This window comes from Anolis sagrei, chromosome 1 (genome assembly GCF_037176765.1).
Source record: "Anolis sagrei isolate rAnoSag1 chromosome 1, rAnoSag1.mat, whole genome shotgun sequence".
In the NCBI taxonomy this organism is placed as follows: Eukaryota; Metazoa; Chordata; class Lepidosauria; order Squamata; family Dactyloidae; genus Anolis; species Anolis sagrei.
The window spans coordinates 206,446,005-206,470,383 of NC_090021.1; the positions used below are offsets into that span (position 1 = coordinate 206,446,005).

Consider the following 24,379-nt stretch of genomic DNA (forward strand, 5'->3'; position numbering starts at 1 on the left):
ACCCGGAAAAGGATTCCCGGGAAGTCGAGGGGAGGGGGGCGGCGGAAGTTGTGACGGGCAAGGCCGGAAGTGGGTGCATGGCAGGAGGCGTAGAAGGAGGGAGCGCGGCCTGCGCACGCAACCACGCATGCGCGCGCCTCGCCTGCCTCACGTGACCATTGGCCGGCAGCGACGACGACGTCGAGGGGCGGAGACAGCAAGAGAGAGAGAGAGAGAGCGGGCGCGCGGGCGGGCAAAAGGTTCACGGGAAGAAGGACGTTGCTTGGATACAGAATCACGGTGAGAGCAGCGCTTGGAAGGCCTCGAGCCCGTTCAGGGGAGACCTTTGGCGGGTTGCCTTGGCGACGGCGGTGGGCCTGGTGCGCTGCCTTTAGGGGCCGGCGGGTTCGTGCTCCCCACCCTTCCCGTTCCCTAAGCCTTTGTGTAAGGAGCCCCCGGTGGCGCAGTGGGTTCAACCCTTGTGCCGGCAGTACTGAAGACCCACAGGCCGCAGGTTTGAATACGAGGAGAGCGCGGATGAGCTCCCTCTGTCAGCTCCAGCTCCTCATGCGGGGACATGAGAGAAGCCTCCCACAAGGATGATAAAAGATCCGGGCGCCCCCTAGGCAACGTCCTTGCAGACGGCCAGTTCTCATACCAGAAGCGATTTGCAGTTTATTTATTTATTTACGACATTTATCTGCCGCCCTTCTCACCCCGAAGGGCACTCAGAGCGGCTTACAAGTTATATATTACATACAATATATTATATTATTAGCATAGTACAAGATCAGCATTACACATTGCTGTATTGCACCATACCATTATATCGTAATATTATTAGTAATATTACATGTAATATAAATATAATATATTATTATATTGCATTACATTATAATATTATAAATATTATATGTGTGTACAATGTATTATATTATTAGAATAGCACAGGAGACAAGGTGGAACTGTCCCCTGGCCCCCTCTCTCATCACTCTGGCCCAGTTTCTCAAATCGCTCCTGACAGGACAAAAAAAAAAAAGGCTTTGTGTGCGTTCATTGAACTGCCTCCTGGAGATGTGCCTTCCTGAAAGAAGAAGGACTCCTGGGCTTCCTGAGGGGACTCCGTTTGTTGGGGAAAGGGAGCCCAGTTATCCAGGAATGCCTTCCGCCCGGTGGAGAAGGGATGCAGTGCAGGTTGAGCATTCTTGATCCTCATACGTTGTCTGGAATTCTGCATAAGGGATGCTCAACCTGTATCCCATTTCCAAACTTCTTGGAGCCAGGAGCATTTGGGATTTTGCAATATTTGCATATGTATACTCCAAATCTAATGTCTCTTCCTAGATTTGGAAGACCTGAAGATGGTAGTGCAGGCACTGGTCACCTCAAGGTTGGACTTCTGCAATGTTCCTTACATAGGGCTACTTTGTACCAAGTTCGGAAACTCCAGCTGGTTCAAAATACAGCAGGGTCATTCCATGCCAAGTAGTCCAACATTTTAAAAAGTTCCTACCATTACATTCTCCACAATTTTGTGCAAATTTTAACTGTACCACCAGCCAGGTGTTCAACTAAGTTTCCCAAAATCTGAGATCTCTAACTGCAATAGTTGCTGATTTTATGCTTTATGCACCCTCATGCAATCTGGCTTTTCGAGCAAGCATTTCCAAATGCTGTGTTAACAGGCAAAGATAGAGCTTCAGAACAACTTGACAATGCGACTGGAAAGTGATTTTTGTTAGGAGACACTGAGGTTTTATGTTTTTATTTATTTATACGGTTTTTATATTTTATATGCTAATGTTTTTAATTGTATTTTATATTGTTGGGGACATCGAATTGTGCCGACTGTAAACCGCCTTGAGTTGCCTTTGGGCTGAGAAAGGTGGTGTATAAATACAGTAAATAAATAATGGCCCTAATTCAGTGGTTCCAAGTTTTGGGGTTTTTTTGACCAGGGACTACTTGACCAGGGACTACTCTCCAGCATTAGTACCAAAAGGGTTACAAATTAGTTTTGGTCAATTTTAGATTTGGTTTGGACTGCTGATTCAGAAAATTGCATTGGATAGACCACTTCAGCTCTAGTGTCTGATACGGAACATATGCCATGGTCAGCTATACGGAAGGAGTGGCAGGCAGCGTGAAATGAGCAGAAATAAAATAAAGAAGAAGGAGGCTCGCATGTCAGATTTTCATCCTCACGGCTCACTGGTGGTCCACGGCCCACAGATTAAGAACCACTATGCTAGTTATTGTGGCCCTATGGCAATGGAGCTGCTGGTTTCAGTGTGATACATAACATACTTTGACCTGAGTAAATTGATACTTAATGGTCGCATTGCAAAACAAAATGTATCAGTCTTATAGAGCAGAATTTTCTCTTTCAGATAATACTATTTACAAGCATATTCAAGTAGACTCTTTTTAAATAATTGGTTTTGAACTTTGGTAGATTTTACCATTTGTGCTGAAAGTTCCAAATTAGAAGAGATCCTGCAGAGTGGTTATAGATGCTGGGTAGTTTCAAATTTGACAGTATTATGTCCAGCACAATCATAATGCTTGGTCAAAATTTCGAGTCCAAATCTTCGTTTGCATGAAAATTGTTGCAGTCTGAATATTGATCAAAATTTGTCATGACACATTTTGATACACAACTTGTTTGAGTGGATTTTGCATCCATAATCTTAAAATTAATTCCATCGGAATCAGCAGAAAAAACGGCAAGATTTAAATTTACTAGCCATTCTTATAAATTTAATTTCAATATTATTAGACCCCCCCCCAAAATGGCATTTTCTTAAATGTTGTGCACATGCTGACTTACTATGCTTCAGATAAGGGGGTCTAGATCAGCCATTATTGCAGACCTCAATTTTGGGAAACTTAGTTTTATACCTGATTGGTGCTACAAATTGCTTATGGGAACATTTAGGAGTGAGCGGATCACATCTATCCTAACGTAACTCAACTGGTTGCCAATTAGTTTCTGGGGAAAATACAAGGTGTTGGTGTTTGTTTGACCTTTAAAGCCCTACATGGTTTGGTTCCAGGTTGCCTAAATGATCTCCTTTTCCCATACAATCCGACCCGCACACTGAGGTTCTCAGGGGGATTTAAGTGCACAATTTCATATTTTTGAGTATTTAAAGATTCTGGATAAGGGACACTCAACTTGTATCTCTTTTCCAAAATGCTTGGAACCAGAAGTGTTTGTGATTTTGTACACACACACACCAATTTTTGAATACTTACGTACTTCATGGGAATGTTACCTAAGTATAAACACAAAAATCATTTATATTTCATTCACGTCTTATGCACATAAACTTAAGATACACATTTTTTTTTATTTTGAGCATGACACTGAACCATCAGAAGAAAGCAAAGCTGTCAGTATCTTAGCCCACCCATTTAGACAATGTTGGATTTTGGAATTTTTTGGACTTATGGATAACGGATACTCAACCTGTATGTGGAGAGCCAAGAAGTAGAACTTGTGGACATATGCAGGATCTGGAACTGGCATTAACTTATGGTTGAGTGTTTGAAGCTGGGTTTGATTTATTTGTTGTTGTTTTCATCATATGTGTCCAGTTGCTTTGGCATGGTTTGTGACTATGTTGCAGCAAAGACACCAGAAAGGTTTGTTGCATCTTGAAATCCAAGAAATTGCATAAGTGTTTGTAAAATCAGTACATCTTTTGCCTACTCATTTTTTCTCACATATACCTTAGGCCAGTGGTGACCCTCCAGGTGTTTTGAACTTCAACTCCCAGAATTCCTGATCATGCTGACTAGGGCTTCTGGGAGATGGAGGCCAAACACCTGGAGGGCCACAAGTTTGACACCTTTGTCTTAGGTCAACTCTATTGTATTTGTATATATAAATATTTTTCAGCTGAAGCCATTGAAGCATCTGACAAATTGACTGGAATCCAGGAAAGCTTGTGTCAGATAAAACTTAATACTAGAAGTGCTTATTGGATTTTGACATATATGGTTCCCTACATAAGTACTGAAAAGATTGGATCGTTACAGAGTATTGGCATGCTATAAATTATATGCAGGTGACATTATTTTTGAGAAGCTTACAACATCTCATTGAGAACTGTCTTTGTGGGTGGTGGCATGGAGCAATAATTTGAAGTCAGCCATGTGTTAGAATGAGCACAGGATATACCTTTCAAATGTAAAGTCTTATTTTGCATCTCTGCATAGAACAAGAAGAAAGAAAGTGGGGGTTAGTTTCAATCTTGACTGCTTGAGGAGTTCTTGCTGTAATATATATATTTTTTCCCTTTTGTACAGTAGGAATTAAAATGAGTAAACGAAAATTGAAGGAGGATAGCTTCACAAATGGCGAATGTATTTCAAAGGTTAGTGATATTTCTCTTTCATTTATTGAACATGAGGAGATAATAATTTAGTGTCTTGTTTTGACCTACTTTGCAGATGCAGGCTTTGATCAATAGGGATTCTTTGGGGCATATAAGTCCAGCAGTAGTTCGATATGTGGCATAAATCCAGTGATAGGAATAGCTGTTTGAATCAATTGTTGATTAATAGGTTATCTGTTTTGTTAATCCCATTAGTAAAATGAAATTTAGGTCTAATTATCTGCTCACACCTATCTGCATCTCATTCTTACATGCATGGACATGTGTTTTTGCCCCTATCACAGGCAAGACTTGTGGGAACAAGGGAGAAAGCCTTCTCTGCTGTGCCCCCCCCCCCCCCGACTTTGGAACTCACTACCTGGTGAGATTAGGCAAGCCCCCACCTTAGTAGCCTTCAAGAAAAAATTGAAAACTTGGCTCTTAAGATGCACCTTTAGAGTGACCACTTATCTCATTTCTGTTTGTTCCATCTATAGTGTTGCCCCTGTGATGCACTTCCCCCCTGTCCCAAATTGAAAGCCTAACCCCAGTGTTGATCCTTTTTGGGTTCCTCTCAATTACACTTTTTCTATTCCTACCTCATCCAAGGTTTTATCATTTTACCTCGTCCATTTGGCCTGCCCTTGTGTTCAATTTTATATTATGCCAATTTGTTTTATTTATTTTATTTTGCTACTGTATGTATTTTATTCTGATGATATTTTTGTTGTCTGCATTTTGTATTTTATTTTGCTGCATTGTATCTTTGGGCTTGGCCTCATGTTAGCCGCCTCAAATCCCCTTCGGGGAGATGGTGGCAGGGTATAAATAAAGATTATTATTATTATTATTTCATAAGTCTTTCAAAACTAGTACTGCTCATTTTGATTTGTATCCACTGGAATTTGGTTCCAGGACCCTCTGTGGATTATAAAATCTGTGGATGCACTATATACAATGGCATAGTAAAGTGGTGTCCTTTATTTAAAATGACATAATTAAGGTTTGTCTTGAATTAAAGAAATATTTTTAACCATGGATGGTTGTTTTGTGGATGCAGAATCCATAGAAACTGTGGGCTGACTGTATTCAGCAAAACTCCTGTATATGATGCTACCTATATCCATGCATAAAACCTTAGATTTTATGACTGATAATCCAGTCTTTTTTCACAGCCCTTTTTGTGGTAATGAAATTAACTTGGTTTTCTTACTTCATACCTGTAGCTGGACTACTGAGCATCCCACACCGTTTTTCATAAATGTATCACTGTGCCAAGACAGGTTTATGTTCTATTCTTCTGCTTTGATCTCTTTTTGCCAGCAAGCAAAGAGCTTTTTATTTAAACAGCCCTTTAGTCTCTAAATAGGATGTGACAGAGGCTCTTTCAATTGAGTGCTGTACTTTAATGTATTATAAATATTTAAACTATTTTAATTGTTTTCTGTGATTTTCCGCTGACTATTTTTTAAATATTTAAATATTTTTGTACAATGTACTAGTTTAACTGTAAGTTCTACATTGGAAGCCACCATTGTTCCCATTTTGGGAGAAATGTGATATTCAAGAGTAATAAGAGGAAAGACAAGCCACAGAGCTCTTTTTGGGCATTCCATAGAATGGTTCCCCCCCCCCCTCTTTGTAGCAGAATCAGTCAGCCACAAGCTAACAATTTTTAACTATTCTTTTGTGACATCTGAGTTTGAGCAACCTCTGAACCCATAATTAAACATATTTGCTTACAAATCTCATTATGTTCTGTGATAGGATATTGGCAAAACACTCATTGATAAAACATGACACAACCTAGGTTTGGAAGACGATCTTTAATAAAGTGTCATGTATGCAAGTCTAATTTCAACTGTTTGCTGTTTCAGAATTGCCATGGTTTCTGCAGTTACTGTAGATCTGTTCCCCGGCAAACAAACACTAGAATTTTAACATATTTTTACATTATTGGTCTTATATAGTATTATTTATGTATGATATTTTAATACTGTCTTTCAAATAAAGAACTAAGGACAACATAGATAACTGCCACATAAATTAAGTGGTGATCCAGTACTTAACCATTCAGTAAAACCCATGTATCTGTGGGAGACCAGAATGTGGTTACCTGAAATGGTAGATACAACCAAACACCATTACATTATCATAGTTCTGGTAACAACTTATTATAGAGCTGCAGTGGAAGAAAACAAGATTCCTAGAGAGATGTCCACTCCAGGAATTAGTGGATTCTCTGGCAACCTCTGGGGAAGTATACTGTAGACACCTAGCGGAAATAGTAAGTTCTGAGAGAGACCATTTCCCCCGGATTTGGATAAGTAAAGCTGTAGATATGCATTCCAAGTTACAGGGCTCACCCTGTATTTGAAAGTAATCTATGCCAAAGCCAACAGTTATCTTATTGGATGATATTTTAGATACTCAAAAAGTAGTCTCTTTTGAGTTGTAATGGTAAGTGTGTGCAAAAAAGAGAGCTAATTTAAGAGTGTACAGTAGATTCGGTTAACTGGCATGCATGGGGATTGATAGAGTCCAGATTAATGTAGTTTCTAGTTGCGTGAGAGTTACTATTACAAATAGGCCTAATACTCTACCCCAGTGGTGGCGAACCTATGGCATGCGTGCCATAAGGGGCACACAGCACACACTCTCCTGGCATGCGAGCCGCTCCCCGCCCTGGTTTGGGCACTCCATTTCTAAAAGGTTTGCCATCACTGCTATACTTCATGATATAACATACCATAAACTCTGTATTGACTTGATACTAGTATTGAAATGCAGCAATTGAAAGCAATTAAAGACAAACTTAAGCTAATGTAACACAATTTTACTGTGGTATAAAAATTGAATTTTACTGTATAATTATTTTTAGAAACTACATGTCAAAGAATCTCAGATAATGAGTTCAAATTCAGATGTAGACAATCCTTCAAACAGACCGGCTCCAGCTCCTGTACAAAAATACTCATCTAAAATTTCATATTTCTTTCTGAAAAATAGCTCTTGCACAATGTCCTAGCATATTTGTGTAATTTCTGCCTCATTAACCTTCGTAAACTAGGAGAACTTTTCCAGAGTAATTGAGAGCTGACTGAATTTTTTTGCAGGTACAAAAAATACTGCGTGAAAGGTTTTGTCATCCAAGTCCAAATGAAAAGTTGTTTGGAATTGAGCCTCAGTACAAGTAAGCAATAAACATTTTAGTTATATTATTAAGAGTCCCCCGCCCCGTACTGCTCCCTTGCATTTAACCTCTGTGTTTGAGACCTCTTCCCTCAATTGGTTTTGATTTGTATGGAATAGAACTGTCTGAACTAGGGATTCTTTTGAATGGAAAAAATAGATGGTTTTTGTCAGTTTCATCTCCCTTTGGACCACAGTGCCCTTAAAATGTGCTCTAGAGTACACATATCAAGCACAAGGCTCGCAAGGAGCAACTGATGAGGACAGGGTAGTCATAAAAACACTTTGTAAAAAAGGAGTTTTTTTCACCAAGAGATTTGTTATCTGAGGTTCATGATATGGTAGGCAAAATGTCATGTTTCCTTTCACAGCGATTTCCTTATAGTTGTATGTATCAGGTAAAGTCCCTTAAATCTTTGATATCCAAATTTAGAATAACTACTGATTCTTGCAGTATATGAGAACATTATGCAAAATTCCTCTGATGTAATAGTAGTTTCTAAAAACTCCTCTTATATATTTGCAGTATAGTACTTTCCTTGCTGAGATCTACCCTGTATTCTCATGTATACATCTAGAAATTTTAATTTAAAAATCAATCACAGAAACTGGGTTGACTTATTATCCTCAGGTCAGTATCTCTTGACTCTTATCAAAAAAGGAACCATTTCCTTAGCTGTATGGTGTCAAAAGGCAAGAGCTTAGTCCACCTGGGAGAACCTAAAAGAACCACCAACCTACTCTCATCTCTGCTGTGGCACTGCTTCAGGCTGTTTTGAATACCTGCGTAAAAAAATAGTGAGGGTCACAGGTGGCTGGCTTTCTGAAGTGGTGCTGGCTCTTTCCCTTTGCTTCTGAATAAACTCTCGACTTATTAATGGGTCATATAAAAATCCATAATCTTGGCCCCAAACCTGCCCTTGACTTTTACATGAGGTTGTCTTATACATGAGTATATATGGGAGTTATTTTTAGCACTTTTTACAGTTTTTTCCCTTTTTTTCTGAGTTGCTGTTAAATATGGGATTTTTCCAGATACAACCCTCTCTGAAGCTTAGTTATATTCATTTTCCCCACAGGCAATTACTTGAGTTGTTAAAACGAACAGCTATTCAGGGTGAAAGCAACTCTGTACTCATCATTGGACCCCGAGGCTCAGGAAAAACTCTGGTATTAATTTTCATTTCGTAGCGATGTTGCATGTTGAACCTTATGTGAATCCTTGTCATTCTGTTAAGATTTTTTTTTAAATGTATTGAAATTCAGACAGTTGGCTTTCGAGATAAATTTTTGTTTTCAAACACTGCCAAATATTTTATTATGTGTTTTACTCTATATTTTCATTTTGGAGGGACTTTGGAATAGAGAACATGTTTATATGTTTTCTACATAAAGCAAATAATCAAGCAATACTTCTATCTCATTGTTCCCGTAGTTTTTAAATCAGGTATGGTTAGTGAATAGTCTATTATAAGTAGATTAAGTTTCAAAAAACATGCTTTTATGTGTTTTGGTTAATTTTCCCCCTCTGTTAAGGGTGCCTAACATCCCATGGTTAAAAGTAATAAAAATACAGTATACGCCAACTTTCATTAGCCTTTCCGCAATGTAGTTAGAGGTGATGGCCCCGTGATGGTACAGGTTGAGCACCCCTTATTCAGACTTCTGAAATCCAGAATATTCCAAAATCATCCGCATGGATGGCTGAGATAGTTACACCTTTGTTTTCTGATAGTTCAGTATAGACCGGTGTTTCTCAACCTGGGGGTTGGGACCCCTGTGGTAACGAGGGGGTGTCAGAGGAGTCACCAAAGACACAGTATTTTCTGTTGGTCATGGGGTTCTGTTTCGGAAGTTTGGCCCAATTCTATCGTTGGTGGAGTTCAGAATGTTCTTGGATTGTGGGTGAACTATAAATCCCAACAACTACAACTCCCAAATATCAAGGTCTATTTTCCAAAAACTCCACCAGTGTTCACATTTGGGCATATTGAGTATTCATGCCAAATGTGGTCCATATCCACCATTGTTCAAGTCCACAGAGCTCTCTGGATATAGGTGAGCTACAAGTCCAAAACTGAAAGTCAATGCCCATCAAACTCTTCCAGTATTTTCTGTTGGTCATGGGAGTTCTGTGTGCCAAGTTTGGTTCAATTCCATTGTTGGTGAAGTTCAGAATACTCTTTGATTGTAGGTGAACTATAAATTCCAGCAACTACAACTCCCAAATGACAAAATCAATCCCCCTCAACCCCACCATGAATACACGCAAAAGTATTTTTGCAACAACAGGAAAGGTTTTGCAGGTTCCTGCTTCTGTTTCTTACCAAATCTTGCATAGCAGATGACATGGCGCTACAGTGAGAGGAGAGTCAAGACTTGAATTTCATTTGCAGAATGCTGCTTTTGTGACAGTAAGAGGTGACCTTTTGCCAGTTCCCTGTTCCCACTGCCAGTCCCTAGAAAATAGGTGTGGGAAAGGCAAGATTGCACTCCTCCTTTTTTCCTTTAGGAACCTCCATTAGATTACAGTCCCTTTTGAGGTTGGAAGACGCTCTTTAAAGCATAAGGACAAACTGATTAATTCTCATCTGAACAGTATGAATAATAATATTATTCTCATGTGAAGAATAATAACGTTGATTACTAAGCAGCAATAAAAGACTTATTTTAATTTAAATCCTCAACTTAAGTGATAGGTATGGTGTAAGATTTATTACTCAACTGTGCTTTACTATAACCACTGAATTGCATTCCTCTTTACAGTTAACATGCCATGTCTTAAACAAACTCATGGAAATTAAACAAGTCAAGGACAACACTTTGTATGTTCATTTAAATGGTAAGCAGTAAGTCATTTTTGTCATAAATGGGTCTATTAGCCATTTAAATGTGTGTCACATAATCAGATCCCATAATATCCTTTCGTGGCAGGAATTGAATTATACACAAAACTTTTATATTGACACCTTAAAATAAGGCAGCTTTATAAAGATATTACTCTAGTTTTCTCCATTAGTTGTTTCACAGAGAAAATTCCTGTTATCTAAACATTTGTGTAAAATATCATTCAGTGAAGTTTAGCACAAACTGACCCCTTTTGGTGCTTTGAATGTACAAGCTGAGCTTTGGACTTACCCTTTGAGAACTGCAAACCATGGTTCACTGTTCTTATTCAGAGAATTTGTACAAACCATTGTTTTGAACTGCAAATGTAATTGCTATATTTACTTCTCTAATTGCTAGTTCTCTAACCATATTGTAAACAGAAGGGGAACAAGAAACAGATAAGCACATCTTAGAATATTATAATATACTTGCTGTTATCTTGTAGGTTTGTTACAGACCAATGATAAAATTGCTCTTAAGGAGATTACAAGACAGCTGAATCTGGAAAATGTGGTTGGAGATAAAGTGTTTGTAAGTAAATAAAAACAAACTCATGCATAATGGTATATTAGCTCATGTTTTGGCAGACCTCTGAAATCAATATAAGTTATACAGTTGTAACTATATACCCTTATGGTTCAACCTTAAATTAATTTGATGAATTTATAAAATGTACACATTTTTATACATTTTCTCTCTTAAAAGGTAGCTAAATATGCAGTTGGCCCCCCACACTTACTGTAGTCAGGAGCACAGGACCCCTGTGAAACTGAAAACCTGGAAAAATGCAGGGTTTTTTTACCTGAGCAAATACTTCTCTAGGAATTTCTAGGTCCTCCAGCATAACTCTGATCAACTTCCAGTGAAAGATGACCATTAAATCACACTGAGATTCCAAGAGTTCTATTCTCCCTAGGAATCTCTAGGTTCTCCAGCATGACCTGTGGGGAAGTTCCTACACATATATCATTTTAATCAAATTCATGATAAATCAAATTCACTAAAGTTAAACCTGCAAATGTGGGGAGAAGACTGTATTAACAAATCAAAACAATATCAAGTCTAAACTAGCTAAGATTCTTTTTATCAGATATGACCACTGAGAACAAATAGGGTATGTCCAGTATTTGTGGGAAATGCAAAACAGCTTTGATGCCATTTAAGTAAACTTCGAGTACCTCCAACTGTATCTTAATTAAAGGAAATCTGGTTGTTTAATCATACAGTAATATAAAACTTGAGTGCCATATATTATAAAGGCTTAAACTGAAAATTAAGTCTGTCAGGATTCTAGAAAGCTGATAAGGCCAAAATAAAGACTTTATGGCTGCAGGATCATAATGTTCTCTAAATGTGACTGTGTTTGTCATCTAGCGAAAGATAATGCTCTCATGTATTATGTGGAAGCTTGAAAAGCTATGACTCATAGTTGTTTTCTCTTGCCGAAAGTCAATTGTTAGATTGCACTAGGTAAAATCCACGGAGCAGCGAGGTGGAAAACCCAACTCTCCCTCTTTTTTAAAAAATGTACTTCCAGCATATTCCTCAACAACCACCAAGGAGTGGAGACAATTCTCCTTATTCTCAAGGTCCTTGGGCTGGTTTATTCTCCAATGACACCCTTTTTGCAAGAGTTTTCACACTGTTTTTCAAGAGAATGTGTTCTGCAAGTAATATGGGACCAAAAGGATTTTTTTTAACCTATACTCAATGGCAACCCTTCAAGATCCTGTAACCCCTAAAGAAGGAAAATTTCCATAAATGTTGAAGCCATGGGAGTGCAATTTTTTTTCAATTTTTATCTTTGCAAGAAGAATATTGAAATTTTAATTAAAATTTTTAAAAGTTAACATCAGCACTTTTAGAGAGTCAGTGTGGTGTCATGGTTTGAGTATTGGATTACAACCCTGAAGAACAGGTTCAAATCCCCTCTCAGACATGGAAACCCAGTGGATGAACTTAGGTAATTCACACACAATCATTCTCAGAGAAGAGCAAAGGCAACCCCACTCTGAACAAAGGAAAAAACAACATGATTGGATCTCCATAAATAGGAAAGAATCGAAGGCACACATCTGCAACAAGAATTTTCTGTCAGGTTATTTGTTGACTTTGGGAACAAAAAAAATCTATTATATATTGTGTTTGGTATATTAAAAACATGTATTCATAAAATTCTAATTCTGGTTGAATTTCCTTCTTTAGAATTTTATCTTTATTTATTTATTTATTTATTTATTTTTGAAAGATGTGCCTTGGATTCTTCCATTGGTCCATTCCCCTTTCTCTGCCAGGTACAAAATTCTGAACAGTAAGATTTTCATATATTGGCTTTGTTTATTTATTATATGGAGGCAAACAAGAAGAGAAACAAAAGTATCCACCAGTAAAACAGCCAAATAGTTATGTCTTCACCTGCTCTTTGTTGTCTGGTAAGATCAGGAATCGCAATGGTCAGATGGTGTACATTGTCTTACAAGAACAACTTCCTGTTATGTTGTGATATATAAAAAAATTAAATATGTCAACGCCTTATCTTCAACAATTTTTCCATCAGTCCCACAGAAAATGTTTCATAATCCAATTGTTTCTGATATTTTCCCATTGAAAAGGTTGAATCAAAACTGAGTTTTTCCCAATACTTTAATTTTTTCTCCCCTAGGGTTTTGCATTTTCACTTAAGTCAGCTCCACACTGCTGCATTAAATCAATGAAACTGAGCATAAATGTTGAATTAACAAGTTCAGTTATTCAGTGGACCTCCAAATTGTTTTAGGATGGGATTGGAATTAAACTACATTCTCAGTGTTGCTTAACATGTTCCTCACAATTTCTGTTGTTGGCTGACTCTGCTGAGAATTTTATCTGGAAGGTGCATAACCCTTTTCCTGTTTTTGGCTTTAATTTGGAACAATATGTGAAGTAGGAGTATCTGGATGTTCACCATAGCTAGTGAACTTTAACACCGAATGCTTGTCCTTGGTATCTTCATTTAGTTATGGCAAAAGAAATGAAAATTAATGAGTGAGTGAGGGGCAGAAATGACATCTTTCTCTGTTGTAATGTCTAGATCTGGCATAATTCTTTGAGTGGAGATAGACTTGTGTTTTCCACATCATTCATTCATTCTTTCATTCACACACACATCCTTTGGTAGTTTTATTTACACATTACACAGTAGTTATAAGAAAAATGCATTTGGTGTTCAAACATTCATAAAACCCTTTGTTTGATTCAATCTATAATCATGCACCTTTTGTTCTTTTTAGGGTAGTTTTGCAGAAAATCTCACATTTCTTCTAGAAGCATTAAAAAGAGGTAAACATTGTTGCTTGGGGGAAAATAAGACATAGTGTTTTACTGACTCCATCATTAGAGATATCACAGCTTATTGGGGAGAAGAAACATTAAATTAGAGTTTAAAGGGCAAAGCTTGGGGAAGAATCCTTTGCATGAAGTAAATTGTGGAGTTTGGGGATTTCTTTGAGTCATATTGTAGAAACTGGATCTATTGAGACTTGCTTGTAAGGCAGCTTATAAGAGTGCAAAACTCACAACTGAACTGTACAAAAACTATAGTAGGTGCTGTGCTGCAAAATATTAGGAACCTAATGCTGATTGTATAAATGTGTCTTCCGCATCTTTAATAGACAGAGATTATTACTTTAGGAGTGGTGGTGGTTGTTTTTTTTTTTTGTGCCTTCAAACTATTCCTGTTTTATGGCAACCCCAAAGTGACCCTATCGCTGGGATTCTTGGTAAGATTTGTTTGGCAGGATTTGCCCCTGCCTTCTGGGGAGGCAGAGAGTGTGACTTATCTAGTGTAACCCACTGGGCTTCCATGGCAGAATAGGGATTCGAACCCAGTTTTCCAGAGTTATAGGTAAACCACGCTGGATTAGTTTTAAAGTAGGGAATATAAATTTATGTGGGACTGGATGTGTCTTCCTGCCACCTCTAAAGTCCTCTATAGGCTTGGGTCTTGATATCATGATATTCACCTGATATTCTTAATCATAATAATTAAAAGTATGTTAATTTGGCAGTGGTTTCATATATTAGGTCTTTAGGGGTAGAAATCATAAAGCTGTGTTTCGAATGTCAGTTAGGTTTGCTTAGCTGATTAAATATAAAATCTAATTGTAACAGATTGAGACTGAAGGGTAGAGTTATGTAGAAAGCCATAGCAGTGTTTCTGGGTAAGTTGCGGTAATAAGAGAAAAATGGAGATGCTTGATAGCTTCCTCTGTTGTCAGTGATAGGTAACTTTTGTTAAAATATAAGTTTTGCATTTATGTGTGTGTGTGTGTTTGATAACTTGTTAATGTTAGAAGTTCAAATGCAGATAGAAGTATCTAAACTGCTCACAGTTATAATATTTGTCAGTTTGATCTGTGTTCTAGGTGACCGTGCCCACAGTTGTCCAGTTCTGTTTGTCTTAGATGAATTTGACCTGTTCGTTCATCATAGGAACCAAACTTTGCTCTATAACCTTTTCGATGTATCGCAGTCAGCACAAACTCCTATAGCTGTCATTGGTCTTACTTGTAGATTGGTAAGTTATATGTTTGCTAACACATGTTACCATGAAAATGTTATTTCACATATTGAACAGAGACCTTTGTTATTTTATTTATTTTTATTTGTTTACAGTATTTATATTCTCACCCCAAAGGGACTCAGGGCAGATCACAGAGCATACATATGCGGCAAACAGTGCACAACTGGACAATTGTGCATAGATAAGAGATATATGTTTTATTGCTTTTATTGACTTTATATGAATTTATATTTTATATGCTAATGTTTTTATGTGTTTTTATGTTGTTGGGGGCATCTAATTGTGCCGAATGTAAACCGCCCTGAATCGCCTTCAGGCTGAGAAAGGCGGTATATAAATATGCTAAATAAATGAATAAAGATTGGCTTTCCCCATCTTTCTGGCATCTTGGAAGATGTGCTCAATTCCAGCCATGGGGGGGGGGGGGGGGGGGCGAGGGCTGTTGCTCCATCTCCCTGCTGAAGAGCTAGTTTGTAACTTCCTCTTTTGGATTGAATCACTGGCATTACTTCTGGGTGCCTCAGAAAACCTCCTCTGCTTTTTTTTTTTACAGTACCTATTTATCTAATCACATTTTTGCTTTCAAACCATGAGGTGGGCAGAAGCTGGGTTAAGGCCAGGAGACCATCCTGACCCGGCTTCGAACTGGCAACCTTTTTACTTACAAGATTGACTACAGCTGGTATTTAACCTGCTGTGCTAAAGCCAGCCCTTTATTAAGGGGAAATAGAATTGCTTGTGTGGGGATTAGGTAGTTGAAGCATGTCACTTTAGCCATATCCTAGAGCAGTTCCATTTGTGCCTTTCCACAATTAAAATTACTGGAAATTGTGCAAACTTAATTCTTTTCTTCTTGGAAGAAGGAGGTCTGAAAAGCTTTAAGGAAAAAGTTCAGTTCGATTTATAGAGTAATGGATTTTATATTTGTTATTGGGTGTGCTCTGTTCTAACTTGTGGCCAGTTTGTCCCAGTTTTTGTTGCCAAGTTAAAATCAGACACTGGGTTGTGGATTTCTGTTTTATTTGGTTGAATAGTTTTATATTGTTTTATTTCTTGACTGGACAATACGGTTTCTAGACACAGACATAAAAATACTGTAATTAAGTAATTCCTCCCCCCCCCCCCCCCCCGGTGATAAACTGAAAACTAACCAAGAGGTTTGATAGTCATCAACATTTTAACTGTGTACGCACAAGTGTACAAGAGCATTCAAAGGTATTTTAAATCTTGGTTGGCTTGACTAGTGGATTGTTATTAACCATGTACTTTGATCTTAGATCTAGAAGATATGGACATTTTACAATTTTACAGAAGCTTGGATGCATATTTTAAAATACTTTATTTGAAATTGTTTTATGTACTTACATTAGATGATAAAACTGAAAATGGTATTTCTGATTTTTTTTTAACTAGGATATTCTAGAACTCTTGGAGAAGAGAGTAAAGTCAAGATTTTCCCACCGGCAAATACACTTAGTGAATTCTTTTGATTTCAAAAAATATCTGAACATTTGTAAAGAACAGCTATCCCTTCCTCCAGAGTTTCCAGAAAAGCAATTTTCTCAAAAATGGAACAAGAATATAGAGGTAATTGAAATAAAAGCAGAATTTAAAAAGTAATTCGGTGGGCTGAGATTTCTCTGTTGAGGTATTTTTCTGACAATCTTCAAATAAACTACAGGGTAGCAGTGCTTTATATGCTCCCAGAAAGTAACAACCAAGACTGCACATTTTGACTTTCAAATTAATTTCTGAGCATTTCGAAACAGATTGCCCTGGATCCAGTGTGCAACAGAAAATTACCATATATTCTCATGTATGTATTGACCTCATGAATAAGTTGAGAGCAGGTTTTGGTGCAAAAATTATGGCTTTTTATATGAGCCGTGGATAAAGTGAGGATCGTTCTGTGGAGAGGGGGAGCATCAGTGCCTCCTCAGGGGGCCAGCTTCCCCAGCCATCACTGCCATTTCCACTCATAGGAATTCAAAGAAGTTGTGTCTCAGTGAAGAGAGAAGGGGTTGGAGTTTTTTTTAGGTTTTCCCAGGACAGACTAAATTTTTGTCTTTTGTCAACTTATTCAGAGAAAGGGATGATTCTTTTTTGATAAGAGTTAAGGTATAGTATTCACATTGACCTGTAAATAAGTTGTATTTTGGGTTGATTTTTTACTACAATTTCTAAACTTACAGATGAGTTTATAGCAGTGGTTCTCTACCTGTGGGTTCCTAGGCATTTTGGCCTATAACTCCCAGAAATCCCTGCCAGTTTACCAACTGTTAGGATTTCTGGGAGTTGAAGGCCAAAACATCTGTGGACCCACAGGTTGAGAACCACTGGTTTATTAGGGTACTTCATTTACACAAACAGAGACCCAGTCTTTCCACTTAACTCCTTCCTGTAGTGCCTCAATCCAGTGGGGACAAGGTTCTACAATCCTAAGAAAGATCTGCTAGAGTTCTAGCAAGATTGCTGTGGAGACTTTAACTTTGTGGCATGGATCCAAGTGTGGGCATGTGCAGTTCTCCCATCAACATGTCATGATAAGAGACTCTGCTAAATGGGGCATAATGTGAAATGCTTGCACTTCTGTCCCTCCCTCTATTGTAATCAGTGGAACACTCTTAACACCAAGCTGGTCTAGGTCAAGTTCGCCATTCACCCATAGGCTCATCCACTTCATAGTTTATTCACACAACTCTCAATCAAACAGTTACTTTCACCTTGAAAGGAGGGGTCTTAGTTTAAGGGCATTTTGCTACTTTACCTTTCCACAACCACTTTTTAAAACAGCAGCCATCATATGCAATATCTACAGCCAACATACTTGCCTTGTGACTGTGACTGCAGCTAAAAACCTATTTGAAATACTGTACAGTGCTGTATTGTTCAGTGAATGTGTTATAAACACTGTTTAAAGAAGAGCATGCTGAATTATTTGCATGAATAATCAATTTGTATGCTAATAAATGAAACTTTTGAAAAACATTTAATTTTTTTCTTTACCAGATTAGTTTTAAATGAAATGGTTGCCTATTCACAATGCAGGACACAGAAGCTCTGACTTCTTTACCTGTGTGGAAAATACCAAAAAGACCATTAGGCCATTTTGTAACAAGAATTAGGAGAAGAAATGATTTCACTATAATTAGTTGAACAGTTCATGGCTAAATAACAGATCATGTCTAACACAGAACCCGTGGCTTGACACCATTTACAAACTTTTTTTTAACATTTTTGTATTTGTAGAGAAAATGTCCTAGAAATATTTCTATATAATTTCTTAGAGATGCAGTCAGTTTAAGCACAGTTGGTGTGGCTGACATGAGTATATCTATTCCCTAGACCAGTGTTGCTAAACCTTCCTAATGCCGCAACCCCTTAATACAGTTTCTCATGTTGTGGTGACCCCCAGCCATAAAATTATTTTTGTTGCTACTTCATAACTATAATTTTGCTATTATTATGAATAATATAGTAAATATCTGATATGCAGGATGTATTTTCATTTACTAGACCAAATTTGGCACAATACGCCAAAATTTGAATACTGGTGGGGTTGGGGAGGTGGGTTGATTTTGTCATTTGGGAGTTGTGGTTGCTGGGATTTATAGTTCACTTACAATCAAAGAGCATTCTGAACTCTACCAACGTTAGAATTGGGCCAAACTTGGCACACAGAACTCCCATGACCAACAGAAAATACTGGAAGGGTTTGGTAGGAATTGACCTTGAATTTTGAAGTTGTAGTCAACTTACATCCTAAGAGCACTGGAGTAAATTACAATTTGCAGTTTCTAAAACCATTCATGTCCATTTTAGAAAACCTTATATATTTTTAAAAGGTTGTGTTCTAAGCTGACAACATGCAAATTTTGCATATATCCTAAAATACCTTTAAAAACCAAATTATGTGAATTTGTGTTTCTTATATACAGTTGTGATCTCACCCTAAATCTTGTGTGTTATTGTGTTAATTGTAGCAACTCCTAATGCAAAGATTTTTTTTCATATTGATAAAGGCAATTTTACAAAACATACATTTTTCCATTATCTCTTGCAGTCTGCCTTAGAACACCCAAGTGTGCAAAATGTACTGCAAAATCAATTCCATTACAGTAAAGACCTGCGGAGTCTCTCCATGTTGTTGGTAAGATTATCTAAGTAATATATCTCTGTTCTCAAAGTGGCCTCAAGTTTGTAGGGCTGACAACTCAGTGGGTGATTGTAGAAAATAAATTCAGCTATTGCAAAAAAAGGATTTAAATTGAATAAAATATGTTCTGTTTTGTTATCACAAAACATCTTTTCTTCATTAATATCGTAACTGCTATTCCTTTTTATAATTCATCTTCAAAGTATTGTATGGCATGAAAAAATCCGGAGTGTAGTTTTTAGGAATAATGTGAATTCTGGCTTCTGTTCAATTTAATATATGCAGTGTTGCCATTCTAGATTTGTATGTAGAGTGAAAATGAATCTGATTTTGTATGATTATGTCTTTGGATAGGATGATTTCACATATGGTAGATATTGATATAGATTCTGTATTCCCATAGGAACTGATGCTGACAATATACATAATAATCTGTTCATAAATTTCATTTTTCCATGTAAGCTTATAGCCAAAAGTATTTTGTATTACTGAACTGAACATCAAACAACATATAAACTGTCCCTAGTACTACCTTATAAGGAGCCCTCAATGGCTCAATGGGTTAAATCCTTGTGCTGGCAGGAATGAAGACTTGACAGGTCAGAGGTTTGAATCCAGGGAGAGTGCAGATGTGTTCCCACTGTCCGCTCCAGCTCCTCATGCAGGGACATAAGGGAAACCTCCCACAAAGGGCAGCGTCCTTACAAATGGCCAATTCTCTCACACCAGAAGTGACTTGCAGTTTCTCAAGTTGCTCCTGACAGGGAAAAAATACCTTATAGGCTTGTATATAAGATGGCCTCACGTTAAGTTGAGGGCAGGTTTTGGACCAAAAATTGTGGATTTTGATGTGATAAGTCAAGAGTCATTCTGCAGAGAGGGGAAACTGCTAGCACTGCCACTTCAACAAACTGCCCCTGGCCGCCACTAGCATTTTCTTGCCTAGGCTTTCAAAAAGGCCAGAAGTGGTGCCATGATGGATATACAGTAGAGATATCAGTGCTTCTTGAGACTCTCCCATGCTGGTCTAAGCTCTCACTTTTCACTACTCTATCAGAAAAGGGAATAGATACTTTTGTGATAAGGTACAGTAATTGCACTGAGCCAAGGGTACTCGACTTGGGGTTTTTATGTTGATATTTTGGCTACAATTTCTAGACTTTTATACAAGAATACATACAATAGTTTTGCTGTTGTTTAATGCTGATGTTGCCAGCAACTTTCAAACAGTTGTGGTAATCATCTAATTTCGCATCCAATAAATATATTACTAGGTTCTTCAGATCAATGGATCCCCTATACTGTGGGTTTGATCTAGATGTTTTAAATAGTTAGTGAATTAATTTGGTAGGACTAACATAATCCCTAATGATTTGAGTGTGTCTGCTTCCCCAATACTGGACCTCTTAGTACTTTAAATACTCTGACTCCAGTGATTTCTTTGTGACTGAAATAGTTCCATCATTTTGGACTGTAGTAAGCATACATGTGTTTTACAATAAATTGCATTATCCCCTAATGTCCATAGTCATTATTTTGTAGCCATAGCAACTATGCCTGCAATTCATGACTATTGACTTTTTAATGTCATTTATTGTCATAATTTCAGTTTGAAGTCTAAGAGTAGACCCTAAGGCTTACTCTAGCGTAAGTAACTGAATGTATCTCTGAATAGGTTTGTAGCCTTTCCTTATATGTTGTTTGCTTAGACCTTGTTTTGCTGTTAAACTAAGAGCAAAAACACTCTGAATAAGGAATATGTGCCAGTGTTGCATTCTTTTGACTCACTCTTCCTTATTCTTGTGAACATCCTTTTTTGTCCAAGACTATAAAACAATTTGTGTCTGGCTTAAAACCAGAATCTCTGTATTAAAAAAAAGTTTGGAGGGGAAGAGTGAATTGTCTCAACTTCATTAATCATGTTTTGAAGGATAGATAGTTGTGTCTATGGCTATTATTGAAATACTGCATTCTTAGTGTCAGGCATCTAAATGATGCAGTCAGTCAAACTGAACTATATTCATTTTAGCTCTTTTTTATCTGATGAATGTTGCATTTATTTCCCATTTTACTTCTGGGATTTATGTTTTAGTTCTAGAATTGCTAAGTAGATAACTCTGTAAAGGATAATATTATTCCTTTCTTGAGTAGCTTCAGTTCTTAAATCTGGAAATGGTACCTAGTACACAATGTTGTCAAAGGGAATGTGCAGTCATGCACTTTGTTGATTATTGTAGCACATTTTCTGTTACGGATAACCGGAGTTCACATTAATAAAAACAGCTAAATATGATATGTGTGGGATTTTTTCCCCAGATGCTCGCTTTAAATAATATAACCGTATCTCACCCATATATGAATTCATCAGACTTTCTGGAGGCAAGCAGACTTTGTAGAATGAACTCCAAAGCAAACATTGTACATGGTAAGAAGACATAATTTCCCATCTTAATTAAAATGTACATATTACCTTTACACTAAAGAAAAGCACAGAACAAATAATTGATGCAATGCAATTTCTTTAAATCATGTTATACTCCATGGTCACATTCTGTTTGATAAATGTCCCCCACTGCATATGGTAATCGTAAAGGGAAAAATGTAACACTGGATGTATTGCTGTCCACCCCAGTTATAAAGAGATCAAACACAAGTATTGGAGGGAATAAGAGCGATTTTGCTGTTATCTATTTCATTTTGTTTTTTTGTACTGAACAAACTGAAAAGTGGGGGGAATCGTGCTGGGATTGGCTGGGCAGTAGGTCAAAGCAATATTACACATCCCCAGCCTCCCCAGGCAGAAAACATCATAGCCCCTGAGAGCAGTCCTTGAATCTAGGGTTACTCCCAGGTCAGCAATGAAGTAAAAGGTGAACCAGAAGGCACAGGCCCTGAAGGCACACAGCCAGGCCTGAGACCCGCTGCTTTGCAGTACAAGGGCTTTATCTACATTATGTTGATATCAATTCTGCTTTATGGATAGAGGAAAGCAGCAGAAGACCAAGCAAACTCCTGTTTGTGTCCCAGTCAGTACAGGATAAATTATCTTTCATGGCACAGTTCTGTTGTGGCAGAAGACATTTTATGCGGGCTTGCTCAAGTGTTCTACTCTGCCACAGATAATTTCCAAAACTTTTGTGAAGGAACCAGTTGTGCATTTGTGAGAATGTCAGAAACAGCATATTTTAAATCTTCTTGAAGTTTGATGTTCATAGAATCTACAGATATCAAAAGGGAGTGACTTCCCACTAATTTAGGAATATTTCCAATACATTGTGCTTGAAAAAGCTTCCTCTTAGGCTCTTACGCATTCTAGGGTGTTGAGCATCATGGTGATTTTTTGTATGTTACAGTTTTGCTACCAAAGATTATTGCTTTCCTGCAGCACCTTATATCTTTTCACTGTTCTCTTTTGTACTTTCACTGCCAGCAGACTTACAGTGTAATAAATTGTTCATCTCTATTACAGCACAGTGCTCTTTTTGTCCAGTTGTGTTTATATGCTGTGTGTCTTAGTGTTCTTGTGAAATAAATCTGGTGCATTTGACCATAATATGCAGGGAAGTTTGATTAGAACAGGCATGGGCAAACTCTGGCCCTCCAGGCATTTTGGTCTTCAACTCCCACAATTCTTAACAGGAGGACCAGAGTTTGCCCATGCCTGGTTTAGAGGGAGGTAAATTGGAGGAAGTAGAGCTTTCTCCCACTAAGTATCCCTCTTTTACTGCATTTGCTTTTGAACTTTGGATTTCCTTAGCCTTCATTTTGAAATGTTAAAAGAAAGAAAAATATAATGCAGAATATAAAAATATAGAATATAAATGTATGGTTATTTCAATTTATTAAATCTGCACAACTGTAAAAATATCATTTCTCTTACAGGTCTTTCTGTGCTGGAATTCTGTCTCATAATAGCTATGAAACATCTGAACGACACTTATGATGGCGAACCTTTTAATTTTCAGATGGTTTATAATGGTGAGTTGGTGCATGATTATTTTTTATTAAAAGATGGCAAAATAATTCATTTACAACTTAAAATCTAAACACTGAATTCATTAAAATATGCTGTTGGTACTCTGGGAATTTATAAATACAAGTAGTTTTTTTATTGCAAAACGAATTTACTATGTATTTGTTAATGCAGAGTATCAGATGTTTGTTCAGAGGAAGGCCCATACTGTGTACAGTTTTGAGAAGCCTGTTGTTATGAAGGTATGTTTGTATATTATTTTTATTCTTCGGATATTTAATTGCTGTTCTACTGTCATGAGGTACATAAATAGCTTAAAATCATGTGTAATAACAATAAATGAAGGCGTTGTCTAGAAATCTTGCTAAAACGTCACACTTGTGGTTGTTAGGGATCTTTCAGTGGTTTATTTTAATATTCTCTGTACTGTACTGCCCTCTGGTGTAAATTATGGATATTTGTGGAGTTTTCTCTCCTGAATATAAAGGATCTTTGTATCTGATACTGCAGCATCTGAGAATATTAGTGGTGTAAAGCAGGCATTTGGAATATGCAGACCTGCAGATAATATTGGTTTCAATTTCTATTATCCCACACCATCAACTGTTCTTCCTAAAGTAGAAACAGTAGAAATGCCATTGATGGGTTAAAATAAAGGGTGAAGTTGATATGTATTTAAATTTTATATGTTGCTGCCAAATTATTTTTATACATGTAGAATGCAGTTTGTCGACACTGTATTTTCTATGTCTTCATTTTTAAGGAATAGTAGGTCATTCTATTTATAACCTATTTCAATTCTTCTGTTTTCAGGCTTTTGAACACTTGCAGCATCTTGAGTTGATAAAACCTGTGGAAGGGACATCTAATTGTGCACAGCGAGAATACTTGCTAATGAAATTGCTTTTGGACAACAGCGAAATTATGGATGCTTTGCAGCTCTATCCAAATTGCCCAACAGATGTTAAACAGTGGGCTACGTCTTCAATAAATTGAGAAACTGCTACACACCTTGAATAGTCATTCTCCAATGTGTAAAACACACCAGAGAGTGAATCATGTCATTCTCAAAGTGCTTGAGGATTTTGGAGATTTGGATCTCAGAAAAGTGACAGATCAGGACTCAATATTGTTCGTGGAAAGCCACCCTAGAAATTACAGCTTATTTTTCTTTAGTTGTTTATTGTATACTATTAAAACATAGAACTTTTTTACTCTAATAAATAATTTTAATCTAAACAAGAAAA

General features: G+C 37.3%; 1 protein-coding gene across 8 annotated transcripts; it reads left to right on the forward strand.

Annotated features, from left to right (window-relative positions):
- The first annotated feature begins 141 nt into the window (after positions 1-141).
- ORC4 (origin recognition complex subunit 4) lies at positions 142-24,379 on the forward strand. Of its 8 annotated transcripts, none has more exons than XM_060776385.2 (14): positions 157-279; positions 4,294-4,361; positions 7,478-7,554; positions 8,633-8,723; positions 10,320-10,395; positions 10,888-10,973; positions 13,712-13,760; positions 14,846-14,997; positions 16,417-16,590; positions 19,067-19,153; positions 21,476-21,584; positions 23,042-23,137; positions 23,307-23,374; positions 23,946-24,379. In XM_060776385.2, the coding sequence occupies exons 2-14, from the start codon at positions 4,305-4,307 to the stop codon at positions 24,126-24,128; spliced, it is 1,305 nt and encodes a 434-aa protein (XP_060632368.2). In that variant the 5' UTR covers positions 157-279; positions 4,294-4,304; the 3' UTR covers positions 24,129-24,379. The 8 variants fall into 8 exon arrangements, with proteins under 8 accessions (XP_067328790.1, XP_060632368.2, XP_067328771.1 ...); XM_067472670.1 differs by having other exon boundaries at positions 201-279; positions 4,297-4,361; XM_067472676.1 differs by lacking the exon at positions 157-279 and adding an exon at positions 309-384.

Excerpts from the sequence above, each read along its gene's own strand:
- ORC4 (XM_060776385.2), top strand. The coding sequence starts at position 4,305 with ATGAGTAAACGAAAATTGAAGGAGGATAGCTTCACAAATGGCGAATGT. Across the intron at positions 8,724-10,319 it reads GAGGCTCAGGAAAAACTCTG|TTAACATGCCATGTCTTAAA; the intron begins GTATTAATTTTC and ends TCCTCTTTACAG. Across the intron at positions 21,585-23,041 it reads CAAAGCAAACATTGTACATG|GTCTTTCTGTGCTGGAATTC; the intron begins GTAAGAAGACAT and ends TTTCTCTTACAG.